The sequence below is a fragment of the Malaclemys terrapin genome, chromosome 22, assembly GCF_027887155.1.
Source record: "Malaclemys terrapin pileata isolate rMalTer1 chromosome 22, rMalTer1.hap1, whole genome shotgun sequence".
In the NCBI taxonomy this organism is placed as follows: domain Eukaryota; kingdom Metazoa; phylum Chordata; order Testudines; family Emydidae; genus Malaclemys; species Malaclemys terrapin.
Window position 1 is genome coordinate 9,200,062 of NC_071526.1, and position 27,318 is coordinate 9,227,379.

The 27,318-nt window shown below is 56.1% G+C and overlaps 1 protein-coding gene across 1 annotated transcript; it reads left to right on the top strand.

Moving 5' to 3' along the window:
• Positions 1–4,108: 4,108 nt before the first annotated feature.
• LOC128827619 (digestive cysteine proteinase 1-like) lies at positions 4,109–25,598 on the top strand. Its single transcript, XM_054011559.1, has 11 exons — positions 4,109–7,498; positions 9,158–9,217; positions 12,363–12,455; positions 13,559–13,731; positions 15,062–15,302; positions 16,608–16,800; positions 17,643–17,836; positions 19,591–19,682; positions 20,423–20,584; positions 22,431–22,620; positions 24,901–25,598. Exons 1-11 carry the CDS (start codon positions 7,369–7,371, stop codon positions 25,086–25,088), a joined length of 1,716 nt encoding a protein of 571 aa, XP_053867534.1. The 5' UTR covers positions 4,109–7,368; the 3' UTR covers positions 25,089–25,598.
• The last annotated feature ends 1,720 nt before the right edge of the window (positions 25,599–27,318 follow it).

The following is a 27,318-nucleotide window of genomic DNA, read 5'->3' on the forward strand; positions in this document are numbered from 1 at the left end:
CGGCTGTAGCTCCATTGGAGTGAATGGGGCCAGATCCCAGCTGGTGTGAATCGGCCGCAGCTCCATTGGAGTGAATGGGGCCAGATCCCAGCTGGTGTGAATCGGCCGCAGCTCCACTGGAGTGAATGGGGCCAGATGCCCAGCTGGTGTGAATCGGCCGCAGCTCCACTGGAGTGAATGGGGCCAGATCCCCAGCTGGTGTGAATCGGCCGCAGCTCCACTGGAGTGAATGGGGCCAGATGCCCAGCTGGTGTGAATCGGCTGTAGCTCCATTGGAGTGAATGGGGCCAGATCCCAGCTAGTGTGAATCGGCTGTAGCTCCATTGGAGTGAATGGGGCCAGATCCCAGCTGGTGTGAATCGGCTGTAGTTCCACTGGAGTGAATGGGGCCAGATGCCCAGCTGGTGTGAATCGGCCGTAGCTCCATTGGAGTGAATGGGGCCAGATCCCAGCTGGTGTGAATCGGCCGCAGCTCCACTGGAATCAATGGGACCCGATCCCCGATTGGTATACATTAGATTAGGTGGATTAAATAAATGCGGCTGCATCGATTTACGCCAGTTGAGGATTTTGCCCAGTATATGGGAGATTCTGGCTGCGCGACTTATATTGTCAAGTGTTAGACTTTCAGATGCTTGGGCTTGTTTGCATTTCACCTTAGCTGTGATGTTCTAGCCTATCTGGTGTTTGGGTTTCTAAAGCGCCGTTTCTTTGTCTTGAAGTGACTGATCATTTCCTATCCCAAACTCTGGCTGAACAAAGTTTTTTGTCTGAGAATTTCCTTATCGTTTACTCAGTAACAAAGGTCTGTTAAAAACACCAGGGGCGTGTGTAGCAAAGCAGGGGCTACGGGCAGGGGGTTGTGTGGTAGAGCACCAGGAATCCAGGGTCTTCCAGGCCCTCTGGGGCTCATGCAGGCCTTAGCCAGCCCAGTTCAGCCCTGGTCCTTGCAGGATTCCTCAACCTCACAGGAGGGAGCCGAGAGACCCACGTTGCCAGGGACCCGTTGCAATGAAATTCAGGCGCTGTAAGGAACAGGCACTGGGAACACCCCACATGCAGGCGGAGCTGGAGTAAGAGCAGTGGTTCTCCAGTCCAAATTCTCCAGCCCTCTAAGCTACAGGAGATGTGGGAGGCTGCTCTTAACAGGTCCCAAATTCCCCCTATGGAGTGGCCACTAGAGGGTACCATCAGTCAGTCTCTGGCCATTACATTACAGCCTGGCCTGTGGGATCTGAGCAGAGAGCCCCCAAACCTCAGTCGCTGGCAGGTGAATTGCTCCTCGCGCTGAGAGTCAGGACGCCTGGGTTCTATCCATGGCTCTGGGAGGCGAATGGGTTCGAGCAGTGGGATGCAGGGCTCTCATGTTCTCTTCCTGGCTTTGCCCACAGTTCTCCTTGGGGGGTTGTTTTGCTTTGTTCTCTGGCCTCAGCCAAAAACCTTCCACTTTCCCTGGAAGCTGAGAAGGCCGGGCCCTCGGGCTGATTATAATGACGTGGGGGTTGAGGGGTGGGGTGCCTGTTCCCATTAACCCTTTCATTCCCAGCAACCCCTTTGCCACGGGCCAAATGGGCCCCCTGGTCGGGAGCTAAGAGGACTATTACAGCTGGTGGCTCTGAGAGACCCTGGGGAAGGGATGAGGCTTTGTCCTGTTTTAGCACCATCCACCTGGGATCTCAATGCATCTGAGCTTCTAAACCCCCCCGGGGGAGAGGCGGGTTCCTGTCCCCCGGCAGGGATGGAGAAAAGTGGCAGAACAAAAGAGAATGGGGGAGTCGTAACTCCCAGCTTCCCCCCTCCCCCCCGCTCTACCCCACTCCCCTCTCTGAGCTGCGGATAGAACCCAGGAGTCCTGACTCCCAGTCATTCTAACTGTTGAACCTTATTGCCATCTAAACAGCAAGTATGTTGCCGTTAAGAGTCCGGAAGTTTCTATCATGGTTCCCTTTCCTCTCCTGAGCCACCAGCCACTCACAGTGCTGAGGCTATTGCCACAGATAGAGATTAATATAATTACTTGTTATCCGCCTTAACTGCACTGTCCCGCTGGTTAGTGTCAGCGGTGGGATCAGACCACATTGCCAACTGCTAACGCAGACCCAGGGCCCAGGTAAGAGCCACTCATCTTTATTTGGGGGCAAAAACCATGTCTGGGGACAATGATTCTTCGATTCCCTAAATCACCAAAAGTAGGTGAAATGGTGCTAAGTTATTGGGCGTGCAGCTCCGAGATTGAGATCAGGGCCCCATTGGGCCAGTCCCTGCCCCATCTGAGACCAGGGCCCTGTTTTGCCAGGCTCTGCCCAGACACACCGTGAGAGACGGTCCCTACCCTAAAGAGCTTAAAATTGAAGTAGACATAAGGTGGAAGGGGAAACTGAGGCACAGAGAGGGAACACAATGTGCCCACTCTCTTACAGCCAGTCTAGGACAGATCCAGGAGTCCCAGTGCAGTGCAGTGGTTTAGCCACGGGACCACACTGTCTCATAATAACTTGTGCTAGCAGTGATCATACACTGCGGGCTTCCCAAACACAGCGTGAGACAGCCTCTGCCCAAAAGAATCCCCGTGTAAATTATGGGTATGGGGACTGCAAACTGCAGGGGAACATCTTGCTGAGCAGTTAAACAGCTGGCGTGCCCCACCCCTGAGATGGCTGCAGTTCTCTACTGATTGAAATGATCAACCAATAGGAGGTTGTCAAGTGATATGAGGTCCTATAGGATAGATTCAGAACATGTTTGATTAAATGACTGTGTAGAGAGGGAGCATGGTGTTTTAATTAGAGCAGAGGGATCTGGGAGTCAGGACCCCTGGGTTCTATTCCTTGTTCTAGGAGAGGGGTGGGGGTCTAGTTGGTTAGAGTGGTAGGGGTTAGGAGTCAGGACTCTTGGGATCTAGCCTTGTCTGTAGGAGCAGGGAATCAGGACTCCTGGGTTCTATTCATGGATTTGGGAGGGCAAATTTATTTTCAGACATACCCTGACCATAAAAGCCTTGCTGGCTAGTTCCCCATTGCCCTGAAATAATGTGCTCAGAATGGTGTGATTACATCAGATATTGGCTCACTGGCTGTAATCAGGGTGTGGACGGAAATAGAGACCCAGATAAACAATCTGGTTATGGGTGCAAAAGGAGCAGAGGAAGCCTTAGGCCTGGTCTATGTTACAGACGTCTGCAAGAAGGCTGAAGATGGTTCCTTATTCGTGGCACCAGCTCTTTTTTTGTGGTACCAGCTCCTTACTCATGGTTCCCAGTTCCTTAGTCACAGGCCCAAACGATTTACAAATACAACCGCGTAAGATAACATTTCTAGACATTTCATCAAACCATATGGTTGAATGAGATAAACATTTAGATGACTAATTACTTAATTATTTATGAATGACGTACTCAAGTAAAACGCTGGGTTTTTGTGGCTTGTCCGTGACAAAATAAAGCGCAAGTCACCCCAAAGGAGACATCCCTGTGGCCATCAAGCTCTTCCGAAGGAGCTGGGAATTGCCACTCGCTGCCCTGAAGCTTTGTTCTTGAGTAATATGCTGCAAAATGTCACATACACACACACACACTCTCTCTCTCTCTCTCTTCCATTTTGTGTTGGGAGTTTGAAAAAGGAACAGGGTTTTGACTGGCTGGTACGTGACAAAACAAGGCTTGGTGATGTGTCCCCATGACTGTTAAGCTCTTCTCATGTAGCTGAAACATGGACCTCCCTGGCTTGGAACCTTTTATTTGTGAAAAATTGTGGCCCATGCCACCAGCCCTTCCCTTTAGCGGGGTCACAGGAGCAGCAAATCTGGATATTTCAGGGGGTGAAGGAGCCTATGTCTGCAGCGGGAGGGACTTGGCGAGTGTTGTGTTCGTCCCATGTGTTGGCTGGTTGTTCTCCGTGGAGGTTCTGTGGATGGGCTCCAAGCCCCTGAACTAGCCTGGTGCAAAGGTCTGTTTGTGTTTCAGTGAGGGCCTTGTCCCTGGGATCTCTGGCTTTGAGCCGTGTTGGGAGTCTGAGTAGTTATTCGCTCCTGTTGGCGAGGGAGGGTGCTGAGCCCTGATGTTTAGTGTATAAGTCAGTTGACGTGAATCGGAGGAGCAAACAGTGCGAATTTCAGAGGGAGTGTGATTACTGTTTTAAGTATGGCTCTCCACCAGGCAGCAGATATAGATGAGGAGAGAACAAATGCTGGGACCTACCTTGGAAGTGCTATGTTTTCCTTTCTGCCAGAAGACAGAATAGATACCTGGGATATGAAGTGCAAGCTAGTGGCTGTACTGGAGGAGAAGACACATGGTCTGGAAGCATAAATTGCAAAAAAACAAAGACTTCTTGGACAACCAGAGCTGGAAATCATTTTCACAGATGCCACAAGGGGAAGGATCAGTGATAAAGGAATTGGATATAGAAGGAACCAAAGAGGTGGACAGGCTGTTTGTGACCAAGAGGGGAAAGAAAGCCAGGAGGCATTCAACCTGAGTAGAAGTATCAGAACATCTTCAGATACTCAACAAGTCAACTACGGAAGAATGTGTCTCTGGAGGAAAGCTACAGGAGACATACCTGAAGGGTATTATTGCGGTTTGAAATAAGCAGCAACCAAGCCAGGTTCTTCTACCTTCCTAAGAATGTAAACAATTGGTGACGCCGTATTAAGAAGAGAAGAAGGAGAATTCAGTGATGGACACAAGGATGGTAGGGCGGTGTGCTATCTTCACGCAGTGAAGATACGAGCGGTAACCCCAGCATTGGATGGGGTTATGAAGTTGTCTCCACTGATGATGATATGGCATCACATAGAACTACACAGATTATAGAAGACCTCAAGCACTTGGAAGGGAGCAGAAGAAAAGAAAAAGCCAAATGATCTTCTCTGAGGGAAGGCAGAAAATGCTGGAGGTGAACTGTTGGCTGTATGACCAGTGTGAGGCTGAAGGTTTTGGTTTTGTGGAACACTGGGCCACATTCCAGTGGGAAAGAGGGCTGTACAAACAGGATGGTCTGCATCTCACAACTAGGGGGACTAATCTTCTCTGTTGGAGACTAGCTGGAGCTGCTCTGAGGGCATAAACCACCAGTGCAACGGGGAGGGTGCTAAGAAGGCAAATGCAGTACAAAACTCAAACTCAAGATGTCCCGACCATCTTGAACTGATGTGGCAAAAACGTGAAGAGATTTTCAATTGCTTCCATACCAATGCTAGGAGTTTGGGTAACAAGTAGGAGGAATTAAAAATTCTCATTGATGAGGAAAAAATTATATATTTGATATTACAGGTCAGCGAATCAAACCAGAGAACAGGATGAGTTACTCCTTACAGATGGGTGTTTAATATGTTGGCAGAAATGGTGCTATAATGGGGCAGTTCAATTTGGGAGACATACGCTGGAGGTCTCATGCAGCTGGTGATAAAACATCATTCCAGGTATTTAAAATGATAGATTTGTATTGCTTGCAGGAAGTATTGCACCCAACATGAGGTAACTATGTTGGTCCTCATTATGACAGATCAAGATTAATGAGTTGCAGAACTGGATGGTGGTGGTTGTCTAGGGACCAGTGATCGTGAGCTGATTATTTCACTATGGACACACAGAGGGCAGGCCCAACCAGTAATATATACATTTGGTGCTTCAAAAGGGCTGATCTCTCAAAGATGAGCAGCATTTTGAGTGAAATTGATTGGGAGAAAAAATTAGAAAGAAAAATGTGAATGAAAATTGGGACTTCTTTAAGAAGATTTTATTAGATGGACAAAAAAGCCATGCTACCAAATCAAGAAAGAGGACAACTTTGGTCAAAAGTCCATTCTGGTTCAGTGCTGAAGTAGAGGCAGCGTTTAGAAATTAAAAAAAACAACAACATATGATATACGGAAGAAAGGCGACATAGCAATCAATGTAAATTAGAAGTTATGATGTGTAGAAAATTGATAAGGGAAGCTAAAAACATCATGGAAAATCCATATCTGGTAGGAATAAGGAAAATAAGGAGTTTTAAAAGAATATTCGGAACTAAAAAATCCCAGCAATGGTATAGAGTATAGGCATATTACTAGATGGAGATAGTAGAATTGTTAATAATAATGCAGGAAGGGTTCAGTAAATATTTCTCTTTTGTATTTGGGAAGAAGCAGGATGATGTATTCATACCATGAGGATTGACGAACTACCTTCTTCCAGCTCATCAGCAGGCCCTAATAACTTGGACCAGGAATCCTAAAAGAGTTGGCTAAGGAGACCTTTGTTCCCCAGAAATTTCGGAAGACTGTAGGAGTATTAATGTTGTGCCAATATTCAAAAAATGCAAGCTGTATGACCTGAGTGACTCCAGGCCAGTTAGCCTGAAAGCAGTCCTGAAGCAGAGAAACACAACTTACCCCACTTTGCTCTAGGCTGACCCTTTGCAGACTGAATGCTGAAGCCCTAGATCGCACACTTCCCTACAGAGACCCCTAGCTTGCAAGCAGGACCAGGAAACCCCTTCCTGTTAAAGTGATAGCTTGTTGTTTTTACCCAGTTTCAATGCACCACACTTGTTTCACTTAGGGAGGCTGGAATAAGGTATACAAGTACAACGTGCAGTTTTGCCAGTATAAGCTCCATCCACTAGGAGCACTTTGCCCCTGTAGTATAGCTACTCTGTCAAAGTGGTCCTAGTGTAGAAAGGGCCTTAGGGGGTACTGTGCTGCAAAGAGTGGGCTGGGGGCTCAGTAGGGGGCGCTTTCCACTCACAGTCTGTTTGTCCCAATGTGGCACTAGGGGGTGGGGAGTGGGGACAGGAACTCAGTATGGGGTCTTCCCCTTGTAGGCAGAGTGGTCCCAATGCCCCAGCATGGCACTAGGGGGCGCTGTGCTGAAGCGAGCAGGGCAGGGGGCTCAGTAGCGGGTGCTCTCCCCTTATGTGTGGTACTTTGCTGTTTCTAGCTGAGACACTGAATGAGAACACTGCCCCCTTGTGGCTGTCATACCCCGGTGGCTCTTTCCCAAGCAGTCAGGATGTCCCTAGAGTCCCAGTCACACCCAATGTGGTTAATTCCCTTCCGCCTCCCTAAATCCCCTGGCAATGTCAGCTCCACACAGGTTCCTTCCTCTGGTTCTGCCCTGAAACTGCCATCCATGTTGCTACAAGCTGTCAAGCAGCCGGCATGCCCCGCCCAGAGGTGGCTGCATTTCACCTGTGAGGGCATAACCACGCACAAGCGGCCTGCAAAGCATGCTGGGATGGAAATGCAACCGCTCCTTGCTCTGTCAGGCAAGTCCGCTGAGCTGTGTTCCCTTCCTGGCTTAGAAAATGCTTTATAAAGGGCCCTAGGAGTAGAATACCTGGTCGTGATGCCGGCTAGAGAAGATGCAGCAGATCCGGTGGCCAGATGCGCTTCCCCAGAGAGATGATTCATGTGATTAATTCCTGTCCCTTTTCCCCACTTCTAGACCTGATGGAAACTCTCTTCTGGAAGAAAATGGCCTCTCTTCTGTTGCCTGCCCTTTGCCTATTGAGCGGTGAGTATAATGTACGCACACACACACACCTGCCATCCCCAGGAGCTTTTGTCCAGAGCATCTCAGAGCCGGTCTTCGCCGCAAAACAAAAGGCATGTTCTTAACGGGACTGCGCTAAGTTGGGTTAAAATAGTAGCCGCTCAGGTTAGCAGCTCCAGTGAAAGCCGCTAGGTCAACCTGGACTTGAACTCGAGTTAAAACCCGAGTGGCTGTGTCCGCACTGCGCTTTTAGCCCCAGTTAAGATCACCCCTCTTGTTATTGCAGAGTTATCCTGGACTAGCCTCGCCTGCGCGGAGCATCCGCACTGCAAAGCGCTACCCCTGCCAGATCGGTGTTGCTGCATCCACAATGGTGTGATGCTAGCCCAGGAGCTGGGATGGGTTTATGGGGGGTATCCCTAAGCCCCTCATTTTCGGGGTTTATTTGGTTTGAAATCGCCTGGGAGTGTTTCTTCCTAAATGTAAATAACGGGTGAAAATTGGTGAAAAATTGAAAAGGAAGGGCAGGAGGTGGGGAGCGGGGGCAGGGGTGCTTGGTACTGACGGGGGTGGGAGCTGCGGGGGGGAGTTACTCATGATGTAGCAGTTGGACAGCTGCCAGCCCATCTCGCTCTCCCAGTGTGCAGGGGAAGGGGACGGGGCTGCGTTGAAGGGTCCGGACAGGGGAAGCAGACAGGGCTCTGTGCCGTGGGGCTGCGCTGAAGGTGCCAGCAGGGGATGCGGCCTCTCCTGACTCCAGGGCCAGCTCCAAGTTTTTTGCCGCCCCAAGCAAAAATATTTTCCTGTGCCTCCCTGGCCCCGCCCCAACTCCGCCCCTTCCCAACCCCTTCCTCAAATCCCCGGCCCCACCTCCTCCCCCGGGCACGCCGCATTTCCCTTCCTACCCCTCCCTCCCAGGCAAGTCTGGGAGGGAGGGAGGGAGAAGCGGAGTGGCGGCGCGCTCGGGGGAGCAGACGGCAGTGGAGCGGAGGTGAGCTGGGGGGGGGCGGTTCCTCTGCCGCCCTCCCCTCCGGGTTACTTCCTGTGGCCCTTCCCACACCACCCACCGCTGCAGCTCACCTCCACTCAGGGCCAGCTCCTGGCTTTTTGAGCCCCAGGCAAAAAATAAAAATAAAAAAAAATAAAAAAGGAGCCGGAGTGCCGCCCCTTGGAAAGTGCCGCCCCAAGCACATGCTTGGAGCGCTGGTGCCTAGAGCCGGCCCTGCCTGACTCTGTTGGCCCTTCGGCGTGGCCCCAGCCACTTCCCCAGCGAAAAATTCCCTGGTCCCCAAAAAGCCAAAATGTGGATGAAAATCAGTAGAACCCGAATTGTGGCTTTTTCAAAACCATGGGAGTTTTAGGGGGGAAATCAGCAAATGCTAATAACAAAGGGCTCTGAGTGTAACCAAACCCATCTTGGGTTGGCACAACTCCTCTTCCCCATCCCTGGTAGGACCCCGATTCAGCAAGGCGTTTAAGCACATGCCTGACATTAAGCACCCGAATACCCTCCGTGCGATCGTGTAATTAAAGACCAGCTCTTCCTTAAGTGCCTTGCTGAACTCTAGGGAGGTGGGTAGCTGATTGCAATGCACTCTAGTCTGGAAAGGTTCCCTGACTCCTAGCCCCTCCGGCTGGGTTTGGGGAGGGAAATGTCCGATGCTGATCGTTGTTTTACAGGAGCCGGGGGTACATCTGGATGGACGGTCCCTGATTTTGGCAACGTCTACCACGTCTCAGGTGAGTGGGCCAGGTACTCTGTGGTCGGGGTCTGGGGATCGCAGCCTGCTCTCCCTCCGGCAGATGGCTGTGGTGTGTGCATCTCATGGTGATGCCTCGACCACGGAAACAGCGCTGCCCTGCCCTCTGGTAGGAACCACTCAGGGTAATCCTGACCCCTGATCTGGCACCTCTGATCCGTGCTGCACTTGCTGAATTAAACTGCTCAGCTGCTCTGGTAAGTAGGGAGCCAGGCTTGTCCCCACTTAGCAGATGGGGAAATTGAGCCCCAGAAGTGATGGTTTGTGCAGTGCCACAAATGTGCGGGCCCCACGGCTTGGAGCCTTCTTGGGGCCCAACAGGCCTTAATGTTACCCAGAGAGATTGAAAACACCCCTTATAAACACAAAAAGAAGAACAGGAGTACTTGTGGCACCTTAGAGACTAACAAATTTATTAGAGCATAAGCTTTCGTGGACTACAGCCCACTTCCTTATAAACACAGCTAGTGTCCTCCAGCAATCTCCCCTCCCCCCAGATCCAGCAGCACTGCTCTGGCCCAAGGGGAATGTTTTGGACCATCACGGTTGTACTTAACAGAGACCAGCCGGTCACCTCTTAGCACTGAAACTCTTCTTCCGCCATAGTGGGAGGACGGGTCTTGTGCTTAATGCCCTGAGCCGGGACTCAAGAGTCATGGGTTCAATTGTGGCTCTCCCCATGTGATCTTGGCCAAGTCGCTGCGTCGCTCTGTGCCTCGGTTTCCCCATCTGTGAAACGGGGATGATGGTACTTTCCAGGGGGGTTGTGAGGCTGAATCCATTGCTGTTTTTAGTTGAGATTCTATGGGGCAGGGGCCATGTCAATATCTAGATAGGATCAGATCCTTTCCCACCATTCTCAGACAAAGCCAGCCAGCCAGCCAGCGTATGGGAAGGGAAAGGACGCAGGAAAGCCTCATCCCCTAGTAAGCAAGTTAACAAACCAACCCTCTGCCTGCTGTCTCCCAGTGCCTGTCACGCCTGAGTCCCCCATGGGCACTGCTCGCTGTGTTTGCAACACTGAGCTCTGGGGCTTCAGGCCTACAGCTGGATCTGTGCCGCCGGACCCGTGTGTCCACACAGAGCCCCTCGGACGCAAGGGTCTGGCCCCCGACTGAGTCCCCAACTCCTCCGCAGGGCAGGGACTGTCTTAATGAGTCTGTCTGTCAAGCTGTCACCCCCATGCCACCATCAGCCTAAGCGATAGCTACAGGCGATGGCAGGACTGGCCTGTCTAGCTAGCTCCTCAGACCCACTGGTGTCCATTCTGCAGCAGTGCCAGGCAGTTAATAGTTAATTAATACCTAGCTCTCATCATCCGATCTCAAAGTGCTTTACAAAGGAGAATCAGGATCATTGTCCCCATCTGACAGGAAACTGAGGCACAGAGGGGGCATGATTTGCCCAAAGTCACCCATCAGTGGCACAGCCGGGAATAGAAGCCAGGTTTCCTGAGTCCTACGCTTGTGCTTTAGCCATTAGGCAATGCTGCCTCCCTGTTAGAGAGAGGCAATGACTGTATATTACAATTACTGGGAAGTCCTTTTGTTCATTTAAAACACTGCCCAGGAACGGGCACATACCCGGCGCTGTTCAGTATGCCCGGTCTAGGCTCCTGGGTGAGACTGGAGCTCCAGGGGGTATTGCCACGCGCCCGGTGTCTTTTGTTAAGAGGAAAAATACAATCAGTGCAGAGAATGGGAAGGAACAGGGGGGAGAGATTCAGAAAAGCAGCCCCGTACGCCACTGGAGCGGTCTAGGTCAGGAGACCAGAGGCTGGTTCTGTTGCTTACACAATCCGAGGGACAGCTGGGACCTGTTTGCTGGCTCCTTGTTCCAAAACAGCCCCGGTCACGGCCAGCCAGAAAAGGGGCTTTATCTCGACCTTAGCAAACCGGCTAGACTAACATGGCCACGGCAACGGCCTTTCCCAGAAGCCTCCCCTCCTGCCTTCATTCCCCTTTCACTGTCCCGGCCTCTCCCCTGGGACGGAGCGCAGCTCCCGCTAAGCACGGCTGAGGGGCCGGGGGAGCTGGCCAGGGCGTCTCTAGGAACACGCCCGCTAGCTGTGGTCGAGGTAGCACCCGAAAAAAGCCGGGTAGCCATAGCGACGTGGATGGTGGCTTGGGCGAGCTGCCTCACGTACCTAGGATCCTGGCCAGGATGGCACATGGGCAGCTAGCCCGTGCTGCCGCGGTGACCCTGCTGTTTTCAGTACACGAGCCTGATCGAAGCTGGCGTGTGTACACGTCCTCTAAGCCAGCTGGGGGATGAATTGGCCCCCAGTGCAAGTTAGAGCAGCCCTGTGGCTGCTGCGACTTTCATCCGCTAGAACTGTCTCCCATCAACCAGAAATCAGCGAGAATGTCATGCTCTACACCCATTCTCTTCCTCCTCCCAACCAGCCCTGTGCCCGAATGGGGGGTGGCGGAGCCAGAAGAGGCTGCCAGTCCAGGGTTCCCCCTCACCCAGGGAATCCTCAGCTGCTCCTTGGGGGGGGGGCAGCTTTCGGGTCACTGTGCACCACTCTGGCTCTGGCTCGCTGGCATGAGTAAAACTTCCCCCTTGTCCCTTCTCTCTGATGCGGGCACCAATTGGCCAGAGTCCGAACAGGGTCCCGGACACAACCCGGCCTCTGGAGAGCGCAAGGAGGAAATCTCCAGCGAGCAGCTTCCTGGCCAGGGGCTCTGAGATGGGAGGGAGCGGCAGTGCCGCGGAGAGTGAAGTGGCTTGGCCTAATTTCCTCGCCGGTAGGCCAGGCTGCTCGGTGGCTGCTTTCGCTGCGGTGTTACAATGCAGCATTTTCTGAGGGGGACGCATGGAGCTGTCTGGGTCTCCAGCCGTAGCTCAGGACACAGGGAGCAGCTGGGCGCACAAATCTGCGTCTCTGGGAGCTCTCGCTGACGGAGGCCGGACTCCTCTGGGTGTGAAATGGGGCAGAATGGGAATTCTGACCTGGGTTAACTTCCATTACGGGCAGCTGGCCCCAGTACCCTGGTGTGCCCAGCGCCCGGCACCGCATGTGGCTTGAATCGGGCGCGTCTGTACGATGACTCTGGGCCTCGTCCCTCTGTCTCTGTGGCACGGACTCGGGCTAACCTGGCTCCTGTTCCGGTGGCCTGCAGGGGTTATCGACCTGCCGTTCGCTGAAATCCGGGAGCCCTTTGAAGCCTGGTACAACCAGACGGGAGGAAAGAGCCAGATCCAGTACTACCACGGTAGGTGTGCTGGGCACCTGGCCTCTCTCTGCTCCTCACCGGGCGGCAGGCCAGGGCCCACCGTTGGGGCCACACTCAGAGGTGACGTATTGAATGCTGCAAATGAGCCCCAGGAAAACCCCGCCCCCCAGCCTGACATGCCCCCGCCTCCCAAGCCACGCACGAGGGGAGCCTGATTCGACTTGGGGCCTGATCCGGAGCCCAGCAGGAGCCCGTCCATTTACTTCACTGCGCTTGGTGTTCCCTTGGTTCCCCTTTCTCCTGGCCCCCTCGGGGTGTGAGCGGGAGTCCCCCCCAGGCAGAGGGCCAAGTGCAAGGGGGGGCGCATGCTCCACCTCTGCAAATGGGCGTCAGCTGGAGGGGGTGCAAGGCACCCTAGGTGGTACAGGGCTGTAAGTTGCTCCAGGTGGGTCAGTCGCAGGGGCGCCAGACCCGGGGGAGGGGAGCACAGGGCCATGCCCCTCCCCCTTTTTACTGGCCATAAGGGGGAGGGGGCAAAAAGGAACAAGCGGGGGGGGGGGAAGAGATGGCGCAGGAACGGGGCCTTGGAAGGGGAATGGGTGGTGCGAGGGTGGGGCCTTGTGGGGGGGGGGGCAAGGGCAGGACCATGGTTCAGGCGCCTATGCCCTCCCCCACACTTTTAGAGCACTTCTGCTGCTCCCTGTCAGTCGTCTCCCCTCCTAACTCTCCCCTCTTGCTGCACAGCAGGGATAGCCGGGGGGAGGCGCTAGGTGCCGCTCCCTGGCAGGGGAACACCCAGCTCTCCATGGCCTGGTGCTCGCTTTCCCTCGGCTCTTTAGCCAGGCATGGCTGGGTGCCGGTGGGCAGCCAAGCCAGCCGTGGCTATGGCCTGGCTGCAGGGAGCTCAGTGTCACACCAGCTCCGAGGGCTGCTCTCCCGCCTCCCCGGGATCTGCCCCAGGTGGGTCTGAAAAGCTACGGACAGTGACACTCCTCAGCTTGAGAGTTAGAGCCTCGGTACCGTTCCCCCTTCTCAGCCTGCCCAGGGAGAGGTGGAGACCCCGGCGGTTTCTCGCCTTCCCTCACCTGAGGCTGGGCCCATGAAATGTCTTGACCTTCCCGCGTCTCTTCCCTGCCTCCCAGGGCAAGTGGTCACCTTCCAATACGGGGCAGAGAAGCTGTTTGGTGCCCTGTACAAGATCACCCCAGAGACCACGGAGCTGGAGCTGAACGTCCGGAAGTGCTTCCGGATCAGCGGCAGACCTTGGAAGCGCGTCTATCCGCAGAGCGTCTTCCCCAGGATGGACGGCTTCAAGGTGAGGCCTGGCAAAAGGCAGGTCAGATCTTTGGTTCACAGCGAACGGAGTCCTTTGGCTCACAGCGAACGGAGTCCTTTGGCCTGGGTCTTGCTGGTTCAGCTGGGCACCCCCCACCCCGCCAAGGCAGCTTGTAGGAAGTGGAGTCTCCCCAAGCCTGCTAGACCCGGATAAGTCCGAACAAGGAGCCCAGCCACCCCCCATACGCGCTCCTCTCCTGTGTCCATTCCCTGGGGGCTCAGAAGAAGCTGAATGCAGGGGACAAGCCTGGGTCTAGTCACGCCAGCGCTCCCAGTGTCCTTTGCCACGGTCCCGCCTGGAGGGAGAGGCGCGGAGGGGCTGACGCCTGGCATTCCCCTAGCGCACCTGGGTGGAAAGCAGTTTCTCCGTTGCTGCTGCCGCTCCTTTAGGGAATGCATGGCCCCGAATCAGGGGCAGGGGGGGAGAGACTGAACCGCCTTCCCCCAAGCGCCGCAGCTGCTGGTGAAATAAAATTCCACCCACGCTAGCCACTCTCCGGAGGGTCGGTTCTGCCTGGCCTGGAAGCCGAGGGCACAGCTGGCAGTGCCTTTGCAATGTCCATCCCACAACTGGGCGGGGCTGGGAGCGCCTCTGTTGGAGCCAGGGCCAGAACTGCTGCAGGTCGGGCGGGAGGTGCATTGGCAGAGCCGTGCACCATGCCCGGTTGCAGCCAGAGTTCTGTTCGTCAGGTGCCCAGCACTGAAGGCCCAGCACTTTCAAAAAGCGTCAAGCCAGAGTTTTCGGGACTAAATACGGGGACATTTAAAAAACACGTTTTCTGAAAGAAAATAGACAACAGGCTACAGCTTGGGGAGCTGGGAGCCTTTTCCAGTGATTGGGGGCAATTATCATAACATTGTCCAAGGATTGTGGCTTTATCCACAGGTATATACAAACACGTATCTGGACACTTACTGCCAGAGGTGCTGCTGTTTGGAAGCACAGCGTTTTTTTCATTTGTGGCTCCAGGAAACTGAGGCAGGCCCTGAAATCGTCCTGCACATTCAGTTTTCATTTTTGAAATATGAACAAATGCGTGCTTTGGTTTTGCCACCCTTACTTCTGCGCTGCCTTCGGCGCTGGGCAGCTGGAGAGCTGCAGCTGTGGTATCCACCCTCCCCCACCAGCTCCCTCTCTCCCCAGCAGTGTCCTCTAGTTGGGAACTTGAAATGTGGGAACCCCAGCAAAGGATCTAAAGGCGAGCGCAGTATTTTTTGTGATCTCGCGACCCCCCTACAATAGCCTTGTGACCCCCTTTTGGGTCAGGACCCCCAGTTTGAGAAACGCAACTGTAATGTCACCTCCCCAGCCCGTGCGGGAGGAGACCTACAGAGGGCAGCTCTGCACCGTGTGGCAGAACGTGTCCTACTGGGGCCAGAAGAAGAACGTCTACACCTTATGGGTGGCCAGCTCCGCCGACGGCCCCGTGCCCGTCCACTACGAGATGCGGGGCTTCAACAGCCTGCTGGGCTCCCACTACGACAAGTACGAGCTCGACTACAGCGGCTTCGCCCGCAGCTACCCAGCCGAGGTCTTGGACCTCCCACGCGGTGAGTGGCCGTTCCCCCTCCTCCCTCCATGCTGGGGAAATGCTTAACTGTCCCTCAGGTTAAGGGAGGGAGCTGGAGCTCCTGGGCCTGGGCAGGGAGGGACGTGACCTGAGTCCGGTGGGGACCCAGTGCCGGGATCTCCGAGCCAGGACGCTGCCAGAAGAAGCCACAAAACATGGGCAGGAGCTGAGGTGGGAACATGAGCCCACTCGCGTCACTCCTGCAGGCCGAGGGAAACCATCGCAGTGTAGTGAGTCAATCAGGAGTGGCCAAGTCTCCACGCTGCTAAATCGCCGGGTGTTTGCACTGATCAGAGACGTGGAAACATACGGCTGGTTAATCCTTTCACGGCCTGTGCCCCAGCTAAGGCTGGTACAAGCAGATCCAGGCCCCCTGAGGAGCCATTCAGTCCAGCACCCACCTTCCCCATGCAGCGATGCCCTGGGTGGGAGCAGGGCGGGCCCCTGGTCCAGGGCTGTGTCCATTTACCCCAGAGATCAGATGAGTCCCACTAGAACGATGGTGTCACTCTGGATTTGTGCCGGTTTGGCCCTGTGTGTTGGGGCAAGAGCGGATGGAGGTTTCCCGTTAAACAGACCCTGAAATGTGGCCCAGGCAGGGAGTTCCGGATTCACACCGATGAGCAGTGATCTTCACACTGGCATGTCCCGGGGCCCTGGGACAGAGGGGGCCCGGTGACTTGTTGACCCCCTGCAGACGCGTTGGCTGAACCGGTCCTCACGGACCCATAGGCTAAAGCTGGCATGCTGTGCTTCTCTGGTGGATCTCGCTCTGGGCCAGGAACGAAGGGTTTGTTTCAGGCTGACGTGTGGCGCTCCGTGCATTCTTGGCCCGGGGCTGCACCTGTCTAGGACACGGAAAGCAGCCACTGGCTCGAATATGCAGCTACTCTCATTCCCAGCTCTGAGAGGCACGTACTTCACCCAGCTGCCAATGTCCTAGCCCTGCCAGGAAGGCTCTGGTGGGCAGGCCAGTGCTGTGCCTGGCCTAGGGGATACAGCCTGGCTAGCAAAAACTACAGCGGGAAACAGGGCAGGGCTCTGTGCTAGCAGGGTAGGGTCCTCGTTTTCATCAGACACCAGTGCATGGCGTTGGGGGTGCGGTGTTCCTTGGGGCTGGATCCTGGGGTGTGGACTATGGGGCCTGGTGAAGCTACGGGGCCTGGTGAAGATGCAGCTGGGTTGTGGGATCTGCAGGGGGCGGTACAGAGACAGGGGGATTGCCGGCGGGTGTCTGTGAGCAATGGCTTTCCGGCATGTGCCGTAACCTCCGGCTCTGTCCTAGACATGGAGTGCAAGTTTCCTCCGGGAGACGGAGTGGAGCATCGGATCCTCGCCAACCCCATGTGGGATTTCGTGGGCAGGCAGGCGGATCGAGGCCATCAGATGTTCCATCACTCCTGGCGGGGGTACAGGAAGGAGTACGGCAGTGAGAAGGAGCTCGAGCGCAGGGCACAAACCTTCATTCACAACATGAGGTGCGGGAGCTCGGATGTCGGGGCGAGGCGGCTGGGCTCCTGGGCTGGTTTTCAGGGAGGGGGCGGGGAATGGTGGGGGGTGGCGACGCCAGATTAGCCTTGTTCCCCTGACCCGGCCTGGCTGTGCCGAAGAGTCAGGCCCAGCCCCGAGCGACACGGGATGAATTTGATCCTGGCCCCTTCCCATAATGTCAGTGTCGGGCCGATGCCAGCGCAGGAAACCTCGTCTTGCTCCCGGCCCTCGGTGGGTTAGAAGACGGCTCTCCGGGACTCCACCCCTCTGCCCTGAGTCGCTTCTTCTGAGAACTCACAGAGAACTGAGAAGGCCAGAGACAGCTGGGCCCTCCACCCCGCCCCGTGCTCCCCACTCCTAACTAGAATGAAGGCTCCCCCCATTCACCCTTCTGGCAGTGCAGATGGGGGGTAAGTGCGAATCAGGCCCTGAGTCTCTAGCCATCAATCAGCTGTAGGCTTCTTAGCGAGAGGGGAGGAGATGCATGTCCTGGGAGATGACTACTCTGTGCTCTGGCTGTCATGTGACCTAGGAGGGATAGCTCAGTGGTTTGAGCATTGGCCTGCTCAACCCAGGGTTGTGAGTTCAATCCTTGAGAGGGCCACTTAGGGATCTGGAGCAAAACCAGTACTTGGTCCTGCTAGTGGAGGCAGGGGGCTGGACTCGATGACCTTTCAAGGTCCCTTCCAGGTCTAGGAGATGGGATATCTCCAAACTGCGGTTATTTGAGTGCGTGTGTGTGAGGGGCTGCTGCAGGGATGTGCCCGGGTCCACCTAGGGCTACCCACCACCGGCTCCCCCTCTCTTCACATCATCCATCCCCTCCCAGGTACATCCACTCCAAGAATCGGGCCAACCTGCCCTATAGGCTGGCGCTGAACCACCTGGCCGACCGCACCCCGGAGGAGATGGCCATGCTGCGGGGGCGGCTGCAGGACCAAAGTCCCGACGACGGGCAGCCGTTCCCACGGGCGCCGTACGCTGGCCTCATCCTGCCGGAGAGCCTGGACTGGAGGCTGTACGGTGAGGAAGGCCACCTGCGTCCGCATTGTCCACACATCCCTGGGGCTCCTTCCCTCCCCAAGTCCTTGTTCTCCTGCAGTCCCCTGACAAGTGGGGGACACCCTCGGCCTCCAGGCGAGGCTGAAATGCAGCTCTTAGGCCTGCCAGAGCCTTGGGCGGCTCCCTGCTTCAGACTTCAGCTGCCATCCTGTTAGCTGGGGCCTGGATGGAGCTTGGGAGAGGGGGACTGTCCCCTTCAAAGGGCTAGGGGTCAATCGGGCCCTGTTCCATGGCGTGTCCCTCTAGGGTTCGTGGGACTCCTTGGGTGGATGAAGCCCTAGGGAAAGGCCGAGGCAGGTGCTGGAGGAGAGGAAGATGGTCCCAGGGGAATAGTCTGTCTCTTTAAGGGCCCAGGACCCAGAGAGCCTTGGAGGGAAGCAGGGACATGGGCAGGGTTCCCCTCTTGCAGCCAGCCCGGATGAGCCCTGGGAAGGAAGGCAGGATATCTGCTGCCTCCTCTGTCTCCCAGCGGGAGAGAGAGACACCGGCTTGGGGAAGCAGGGCTGCCTGCCTGCTGACCTCTCCCCGCCCAGGCAGGAAGAGGGCTAAGCCAGTGGGTCTCACACTTTTGTACTGGTGCCCCCTTTCACACAGCAAGCCCCTGAGTGTGACCCCCCCCTTATAAATTAAAAACACTTTTTATATATTTAACACTATTATAAATGCTGGCTGCAAAGCCGGGTTCGGGGGGGGGGGGGGAGGCTGACAGCTCGTGACCCTCCACGAAATAACCTCACGACCCCCTGAGGGGTCACGACCCCCAGTTTGAGAACTCCTGGGCTAAGCAAAGAGGGGCCCAGCTAGGAGAAGCTGCTGTAGGCTGTAGCACCGCCCCAGAGAGGAGGACTGGGGAGAAGAAGGGTGGGGCTTGTGGGGCTCCCGAGGGTAGTAAATCAGAGCCCACAAAATGGGGAGCCAGTGCTCAGCGCTCGGCTCCGGGAGTCAGTTAATGCAGAGAGCCCTTTGCTCTGGAGATGGTGACCCTGGTGTAGGGCTCCTCCTGGCACGAGTTGTTTTACCGTAACTCGACAGACAGGGGCAGTGTCGAGCATCACTCCCAGCTCCCAGCACTGAGGAATAGTAGGGCGAATTCCCAGGTCAGCGCGGTGGGGAGAAGAGACAGGCTGGGGGCCCTTTCAGTCCATTCCCATGACGGCGTCAGACTAACCAGCGTTGGCTGGGCTGGGGAGAGATGGCAGGTTAGCTGGATCCAAGCTAGCGTGGGTGTGTCTCCTGGAGGTGGAAATGACCCCTCCAGCTCCAGGGTCGATGTATCCCGAGTCGTCACTCCCACACTGAGGGGGCCGGAAGGTGTAATCGACACCAGCTTAGACTCCTCTCTGACTTTGGCCTCCCACTCGAATAATCCCGACTCCTGCAGGGCGAGTGATAGCTTGGTACCGGGAGTGTGATGGAAACTGGACTCCTCCTTCATGCTCACGTGCTTGGGCCTCTGCTCTCCGGCGAGATGACCCAAAAGTTTTCCGCTTGCTCTTCATGTTGCATTTCTTCAGGGTGTCGAGGCACCTGGGCCGGGGGAGCAGGGCGAGTGGCAATTGCCAGGGGGAAGAGGGGTGAAGAACGGCCATCTCATGGTAAAGAGGCCACGTGGCTGGTGACTCCAGGCGTTCAGGGGCCAGGGAGATCAGAGAGCTGAAATGTGGAAGATCTGAGTTCTCTACTGCACGGGGCTCATTTCTTATTCTCTCCCCCAGGCGCGGTGACCCCGGTGAAGGACCAGGCTCTGTGCGGCTCCTGTTGGAGCTTTGCTGCTACCGGAGGGTTAGAAGGTGCCCTGTTCCTCAAGGTAACAACCCGGCTGCCTCCTCGTCACACCCACAGCTTGTACGAGCAGGGATAACACCACAGGGTGGAGCAGCCAAGACACCCCCCACTGTGGGTCTTTCAACTCTCATATGTATTGTGGTAGCCCCGAGATGCCGTGGCTGAGATCACGGTCCCTTTGTGCTGGGAGCTGTACGCACACACAGTCAGAGACAGCCCCTGCCCGGAACAGCTTACGCTCTGCAGAGACAAGGCAGAGGGTAGGAGAAGGTGTGTACCGCTATCCTCATGGAACAGATGGGGAAGTGGATACAGAGAGATGAAGTGACTTCCTGGGCCACACAATGAGCCAGACATCAAACCCAGACCCCCTGTGGTCCCGGCCAGTGCCTTAACCACAAGACGCGGCCTCCAGAGCAGATTAGTCTCAGCTACTGACTGGAGAGTCCCTGCTCTCAGCCCCACGGGTGTGACTCTGCCTGGAGTCCTGCCCCAGGTGCTCCCCAGTTCGAGCAGTTCTGGCTGGCCACACCGGCATCGCTGACCAGATGATGCTCACCCGAGACACAGCTCCCGCGGTCCATGTGTCCCAGCCCGGGGATGGAGGGAGAGCGGTCCCCAGAGCATGGAAGGGGGGTGTAGTATCTCCCTGGACGTGGTCTTGGTGAGCCTGTGTGTGATGTGTCAGCCTTGACGTAAAGGGGACGGTGAAGTTAAAGTTTGAATTCTCTGTGCCCTTCCCTGCCCTCCTCTCCTCCCCAGACCGGAGGCCTGACCCCCTTGTCTCAGCAAGCCCTGATCGACTGCTCCTGGGGCTTCGGGAACCACGGCTGCGACGGCGGCCTCCCTTGGCGGGCCTTTAAATGGGTCAAGAAGCATGGTGGCATACCAAGCGCTGAGGCCTACGGGCCATACAGGGGCCAGGTGAGTTGGGCTGCTCTTCTAGGCACCTGCTTGGGGAGCCGCAGAGAGAACTTGTTTGACCTGCTCGTGCAGCGTGACCTTGGACCGAGGGGGGATGTGACGCCGAGAGCCCCAGGGAACCCTGTGGGCTCCCTTGGCAAAGGGCTGGGGCTGCTGACGGGAGAACTTGGTGCAGGGCCCAGCAAAGATGGAAGTGGCCTGGGATGGGATCCTGGGAGCAGCTGATTCCCCCTCCCCCCCGCCCCACAGCATGTCTATTGTGTAGCTGGTGAGTCTCAGGTATGGTCCTGGCTCCTCCCCTGACCCAGACAATGGATATTGTGAGCCTCCGTTCGCCAGCCTCTAGTGCTCTGACGCGGCCAGAAGAGGCGAAATCCATCCCTCCACGCACTGTGCAGGGCCCTGGCATGAGATGAGTCTCCAGCATACCCTAGATATTAGCGGGGTCAGGCAGAGGTTCATACCTCTGAGCGGATACCAGCGCCCAGAGCCCAGGCTGGGCACTGGGATAGCAGGCGATGAGGCCAGTCAACATCTAGCTTGAACGGACTCCTGGTGGCTGAATTTCCTGGTGCTCCTTGTGGATCCTGCACCACTGAAGCCAACGGGAGATTTATCGTTGATTTCAGTGAAGGCAGGATGTAGTCCAGAACTAGCGGTCTGAATTCTGAAGGTATCTGTGGAGTGGATGGGCCACCCAGCGCTGGGGCTGCAGGAGGAGAGGGGGGCTGCAGGGCCAGTCTGGCTAACGTTCCAGGGACCCCACTCCGTCGTGATGCAACTTACTATGTTCTCCTACCTCCGATCCTTGACATTATAACCAGTTTTAGACAATGCGCCGGGGCTTTGATTTTACATGGCAGGTGCTCTGATACCACAGCGACGGGCAGTGGTATAAAACTCTTGGAGGAACGGATAGACAGGCAATTGCATCTGAAGATCCTGAAATCTCCCCTCGCTTCAGAGTTCTCTTCCCTGTTACAGAAATCTCAGATCCAAGCAAACCTACCTGCTCCACTCGGCTCTGAGTCCCACGAGTGTTTCTTCTCCACGGTTCCCATTTAGTGCCGTAACCCTCGGTACAGCCCCTCTGCAGCGCCTGGCCCCCGAGGTGTTTTTGTTAAATGATGAGAGGGGACTTGTAAGGCTCCGGAAGGCTAGAACCCAGGTGTGCAGAGTGCCGGGGGATTGGTGCGACTCTCAGCAGCGTTGCAATGAATAAACCCTGGGAGAATAAGCACCACAGGAAGTGCTGCCCGCGCAGACCTGATTGCAGCAGTTCTGACTGGTCCACGGGCTCTATTTAAGCATGGAGGGCGTTCCAGGAAGCTGTCCGTGCAGCGTATTGCCACCACAAGCCCTGCTCTGGTCCCTGATTTGGACCTTGGCTCTGATGCCTGGCTTGGCTCCTGATCCTTAACTCCGCCTGCAATCCCTGCCTACACTCCTGACTGGCTCTGACCCCGGGCTTGAGCCCTGACTCCCACCAAGCCTTCCTCCTGGTCCTACCTGCTAGGCCAGACCACCCATGTCCCAGCTCTGCCAGAGCTTAACAGATGCACCGAACCCTTCTCCTGGCCTCGTGGAGTGTCCCACTAATGGGCCGGCCCAGCGGCCAGAACCGCTGCTGGTTCTCCCTGGGCTGATCAGGCAGGAGAGGGCTGAGTTTACTGGCTGGCTGGGTCTGAGCTGGTGGCGTGTCAAGGATCAGCTGGCATCCTCTGGCTCTTATCCAGGCTTGGCTGCAGTGAGGGGGTGGATGGGGGTTGCTCTGTGAGCATTCTGGCTGGACGGGGACACTCAAACCCTACCGCAGTTAAACTCCAGTGTCCCGCCTGCCTCCTAGAACGGATACTGCCACTACAACTCTACTGAGCTCCTCGCCAACATCACGGGCTATGTCAACGTCCCGGCCGGCGACGTCACTGCCCTGAGAGCCGCCATCTTCAAGAACGGCCCCGTGGCCGTCAGCGTCGACGCCTCCCTCAAGTCGTTCATCTTTTACTCCAACGGCATCTACTACGATCCCCAGTGTGGTGAGTCCAGCCCTGCCAGCCGCGTGGCGCTCCCGGTGGGACGAGACTGCATGGCTAGTAGGGGAGGCTGTGTCATGGTGATCTTTTGCCAGGGGCTGCTGGATCCCGGATTGCTCAGGAGACAGGGTGGCCGTGCACCCCCATGGGCCAGGAGAGTCCCAGGCTGTTCTGTTCCATTGAGGGTTTCTCTGCTGGCTCCAGCACCACGGGCCGGGTGGGCTCTAGTGCATCACGCTGCTCTCTGTACTCGGGCACCCCCTTCCTCTCCCAGTGCCACCGGGAAAATCATCAGGGGGCCGCACGTGGCTGCCAGCCTGGGGGTGCTGGTTTCTAGTGCAACTGTACGGAGCCACCTCTGTGCATGGCAGGACATTCCCCAGGTTGAAGAGCACCCAAGCAGCACAGAGCCGGGCTGGCCCCTGATCACTTCCACGGACTCCAAAGGTGTATTGAAGGGAGGCAGCAGAGACCCTAGAAATCCAAGGGCTGGGCGTCCCGTTCAGGGGTGCAATCCAGCCCCGTGAGGGGTTGTGTCACCACCTGCCCCGCAACGTTGGGGTGGCAGCTCCCAACCGGGGCTGCTGACAAACAGACTGAGTGTCTGTGTACGGCTGCAGCGCTGGTCCAGCCATGCTCCGGCTTCCACCAGCCTGGGTTACTGCTCACGGGGTGACCCCAACACACTCCCAGGCCGAGGTTTTCCCCCAAACCTGTGTTCTGCGCTGCCCAGCCCTTTCCTGGACGGTTCAGCTATTACCAGTCCCCAAGGGGTCAATATTCAACAATTGGCTACTTTAACCGGAGTTACCAAACAGTTTGGTTTAAACACAGCCCTGGATTAGTTTAGTTTAAAAATAAAACACGTTTATTTAACTACAAAGAGGGAGGTTTTGAGTGAGCGCAAGGCTAAGGTATGGAAGTCAGACATGGTTGAGAGAGAAATAAAGCTAAAACACTTTCTGGCAGCTAAAACTTCACCAGCGAGGCTTGGGTCAAGGTAAAATCCTCACGACAGGTTCCCAGCAACAATGCTGCCCAAATTCTCAGGTCAGGATCTCCCCCGGCTGGTTCCTTTGTCATCTCAGATGTGTGTGAGAGAGGGAGAGATCCCTTGGGTAGTTTTGCCCTTCACTTTTGCAATCCACTCACCATTTGGAGTAGATTCTTCTGAGATTTCCCCCTCAAAGCCACATTTATTCACACAGTAAAGAAGGTGACATGGGATCTGCTGGTGAAGGTGGCTCCTTCTCCCCGGTGCATGCTGAAATGCAGACTTGCTGTGTCTCCAGCCCCAGGGCCCTGTTTACTACTTACATGTAAATGGAGGTGAACCCATGTTGCTTTGTTCAGGCCAGACCTGCTTAACAACTCTTGCCTAGGGAGGCTGTGGGGGTTTGACCGTACGCTAACATCGTGCAGGGGGAATTCATAACTTTACATAGAATGTTGCTGCGTATCTTTCACCAGAGTGTTATTGACCAGCAAGTTGTTAGTTTTCAAATGAGACCTCACAAGGCATATCCGGTATAAAGACGATCACAACAGTGTGTCGGGGCGGGTGGGGAATACAGCGGTGCTTTCGGTCACGGTGGCACCCCAGCATTCCTGCCTCCCTTCTGCCTCCGATCACGCACCTCCCCAGCCCCCAACGATAGCTCTTAGAAAGGTGTTGCCTTCTCCAGCTTGACGAATCCCGGATAACTGGAGCAATGCTCGGGGGTCTTCCAATGCAATGCGCCACCCCCCTGTGCTAAGAGCTTTGCAAGAGCTTTGCCCAGGCTCCGCCACCAGGGGGCAATCACAGTCCATCCTAGGTGCCCCAAATAACTTCCCTGGCAGAACGAGGCTAGCCGGGCGGCTGATACCGCCCTTCCCTCTTGGCACAGCCCCATGCAAAATAGACCTGACTGTACAACTCTCCAAGCTGCCTGCAGGAGGGCATTCGATTCACACCGGGGAGGAAGCTACGTCTCGGGAGAGTCCCAACCCGCGGCATCCGATGCAGAAACGATTCAGTGGGGCACGCTGGGCTGGGTTAGGCGGGAGGTCAGACTAGTTGGGCGTGATGGTCTCTATGGGCCTTAGTATCCATGGATCTGCCCCCGCGGATCACTCCAGGGTTGCTGTGGCTGGCTGGCTGACGCTGTTTCTCTGCGTGAGACTTGTCTTTTGGCCTCCTGGGAATGCAAGAGCCCAGATGCTGGGGGGGAGGGTAACCGCAGCGGGGTTAAGAGCAGCACGAGAAGCCCCTTTGCTAATCTCCTTTCCTCTCGGCCGTAGGGAATACCAGCAGGAGCTTGAACCACGCGGTGCTGGCCGTGGGCTACGGGGTCCTGCAAGAGGAGAGCTATTGGCTCATCAAAAACTCCTGGTCCACCTTCTGGGGTAACGACGGCTACATCCTCCTGTCCATGCAGGACAACAACTGCGGGGTGACGAGCGCGGCAACGTACCCCGTCCTGGCGTGATCTCCAGCCGCTCCTGGGTCAGAGGGAAGCGCGCTGGCCTCGGGATGCTGGTCCTTAGCCGTCTGCGCGTTATCTGTGCTTGCTTGTGCTCCGGACGGGACCAAGCTAGGCCATGCCTGATGCTGCATGGCCTAGGCACTTGCCGGTTCATGCTGAGTGCCCTGAAATCCCAGGGAAGCCAAATGGGAGCTGAGGGCAACTAGGGTCTCCTCTCGCTGGGGCGGATTTCAGCCCAGCCCAGGGTGTGCTGCAATACGAGGTGTGACTGCAAGCCCAGGTCGGCAGACCCGAGCGAATCTGGATCTAGCTAGATGCAGTCTCGGCGAGCCTTGATCTAGCGAGATCAAAGCTGGCTCGAGTAGCACAGCCAGTGTCACCACGGCAGCCTCCCGAGTCCCCTTCCTGGGTACTGACTCCAGCAGCTAGCCTGTGCCGCCGCCCACGCGGCTGCTGTTACTCAAGCTGGCTTTGATCTAGCTAAATCAAAGCTAACTGGGTTCTGCCTACAGGTGTGGCCTCCTGAGTGCAGCACCCACATGCGAAGAGCCCTTTGCGGAGCTTTGCAGTGCTTTAGGTATGGAACCAGAGAAGTCAGACCAGCTGCTGTGGGTCGGGGGGAGCCCTCGTTCCGGCTGGGAACTGAAAGGAGGGGTTCTCTGGATGGTGCTCCGGCCCCTCTTCCCCTCTCTCCCTGTAGTTGGCTAGCAATCTGGTGAGTTACAGTAACTAGGGCAACTCCCAGGCCTGCAGCTGGCAAAGAGAAACAGCTGATGCGACTGATTCTGGTCCTGTCAATAAACTCGCTGGTAAAGGCACAAAGTATTCTGGTCTTTGGAGGGTTATCTGTTTGCTGGGCTCCCCCAACAATGGAGTGGGGTGGGGAACCCAGCTAGGCCGGTGTGGTCACAAGGGAAAGCATAAATGACCCCTCTTGTAAGCCAGGCCACCTGGATTCCCGCAGCTGCAGATCCCCTCTGTGCTGTGGGATTCTGCTCCCAAGCCTCCGCTCTTGCGTAAAAGAGAGAAGGATCATGCCAGCCCCGGTGGTTGTGAAGAAAATCGTAGATGCAAACAGAGTCTAACTGCTGCGTCGTCGTCTTCCTGAGTCTGCAGGGAGCCTGAAATGAGAGTTCTGTTGTGTGAGAACTGCCCTGTTCTTCTCAGTTAGTTGTTAACTCTGAACCCTAGTGATGTTCCTTTAAACATCAGCATTGTTATTTATCTCCCTGCTGATCATCCGAGCCGAAGAGTCCAGCTAATGTGCCTTACCCCTTGATCCCAAGCTGTCCCCCTACGTCTCCCCGGGGGCCAGAAATCTCCAACTGCTCCGGACCCAGTTGCCAAAACCTCCGGCTTCCTCCGTGATGAGCTAGGGAGGCTGCCCAGAGGGGTCATGCTCTTTGTGTCTGAGGGGAGGGTCAGCACTGACATGGGGCTGCTAGCCGCTGCGTCCTGTCAGGGTGCACACGTCGCTGCCAGGGGAGACAGTGTAGCCTCCAGAGATAGGAAACCTCCTTCTTCCAGCAGTGCAGGGGCTGGATGAGGGGACCAGGGACTGGGAATCCAGGTGCAGTGGCCCTGAACTGTGACATGCCACCGTGACTCAGAGAAGGGAGTGACCAGCACCCACCCCTGCAGTGGGCTGAGTGGGCCTTGACGGTCTCCCAGCCAAGCACTGACTCAGCCAGTTGCTGCTGAGAATGCGGGATGCGATGGGGCACAGCACACGGGTTTGCCAGCCCGGCGCACCTCCGTCCTTTCTGTGGGTCCTGGGAGTTCGGCTGCTTTCCACATCCTCAGCTATTCAGCCTCTTGTTTTCTTCTGAGCTGGGCGCCCTGCAGCCACCCCCTTTCCCCCGTGGGTCCTGGCTAGCTGCCTGGTGCAGGCCAGCGAACTCCGTGGTCTCTCTCTGCTCGGTTTCCCCCTGGCAGCCTTCCAGTGAGCAGTCACAGCTGTGAGCCCAGCCTAGGGAACGGTCCTTCCACGCTTTGGGATCCCCCGTCCGGCAGCAGCATCACGTCCTAGGCGAGGTCAGTTCTGGTTCTGCTAGGAATCCCTCGCTGGACACAGCTCCCTCGGCTAGTGGGATGCAGGGGGCTAGGGGATGATGTTTGGAGGAGTCCACCTCGCTCACAGTCCTTGGGGTGACTCGCAGGAGTGCAAAGCTCTCAGCCTGGCACCCTACACAGCACGGACTGCAAACCCCAGGGTGCAACCCACGAGCATTGT

Coding starts and splice junctions, on each gene's coding strand:
- LOC128827619 (XM_054011559.1), top strand. CDS start 7,369: ATGCGCTTCCCCAGAGAGATGATTCATGTGATTAATTCCTGTCCCTTT. Junction 12,456..13,558: donor CCAGATCCAGTACTACCACG/GTAGGTGTGCTG, acceptor CCTGCCTCCCAG/GGCAAGTGGTCACCTTCCAA. Junction 17,837..19,590: donor CCTGGACTGGAGGCTGTACG/GTGAGGAAGGCC, acceptor TCTCTCCCCCAG/GCGCGGTGACCCCGGTGAAG.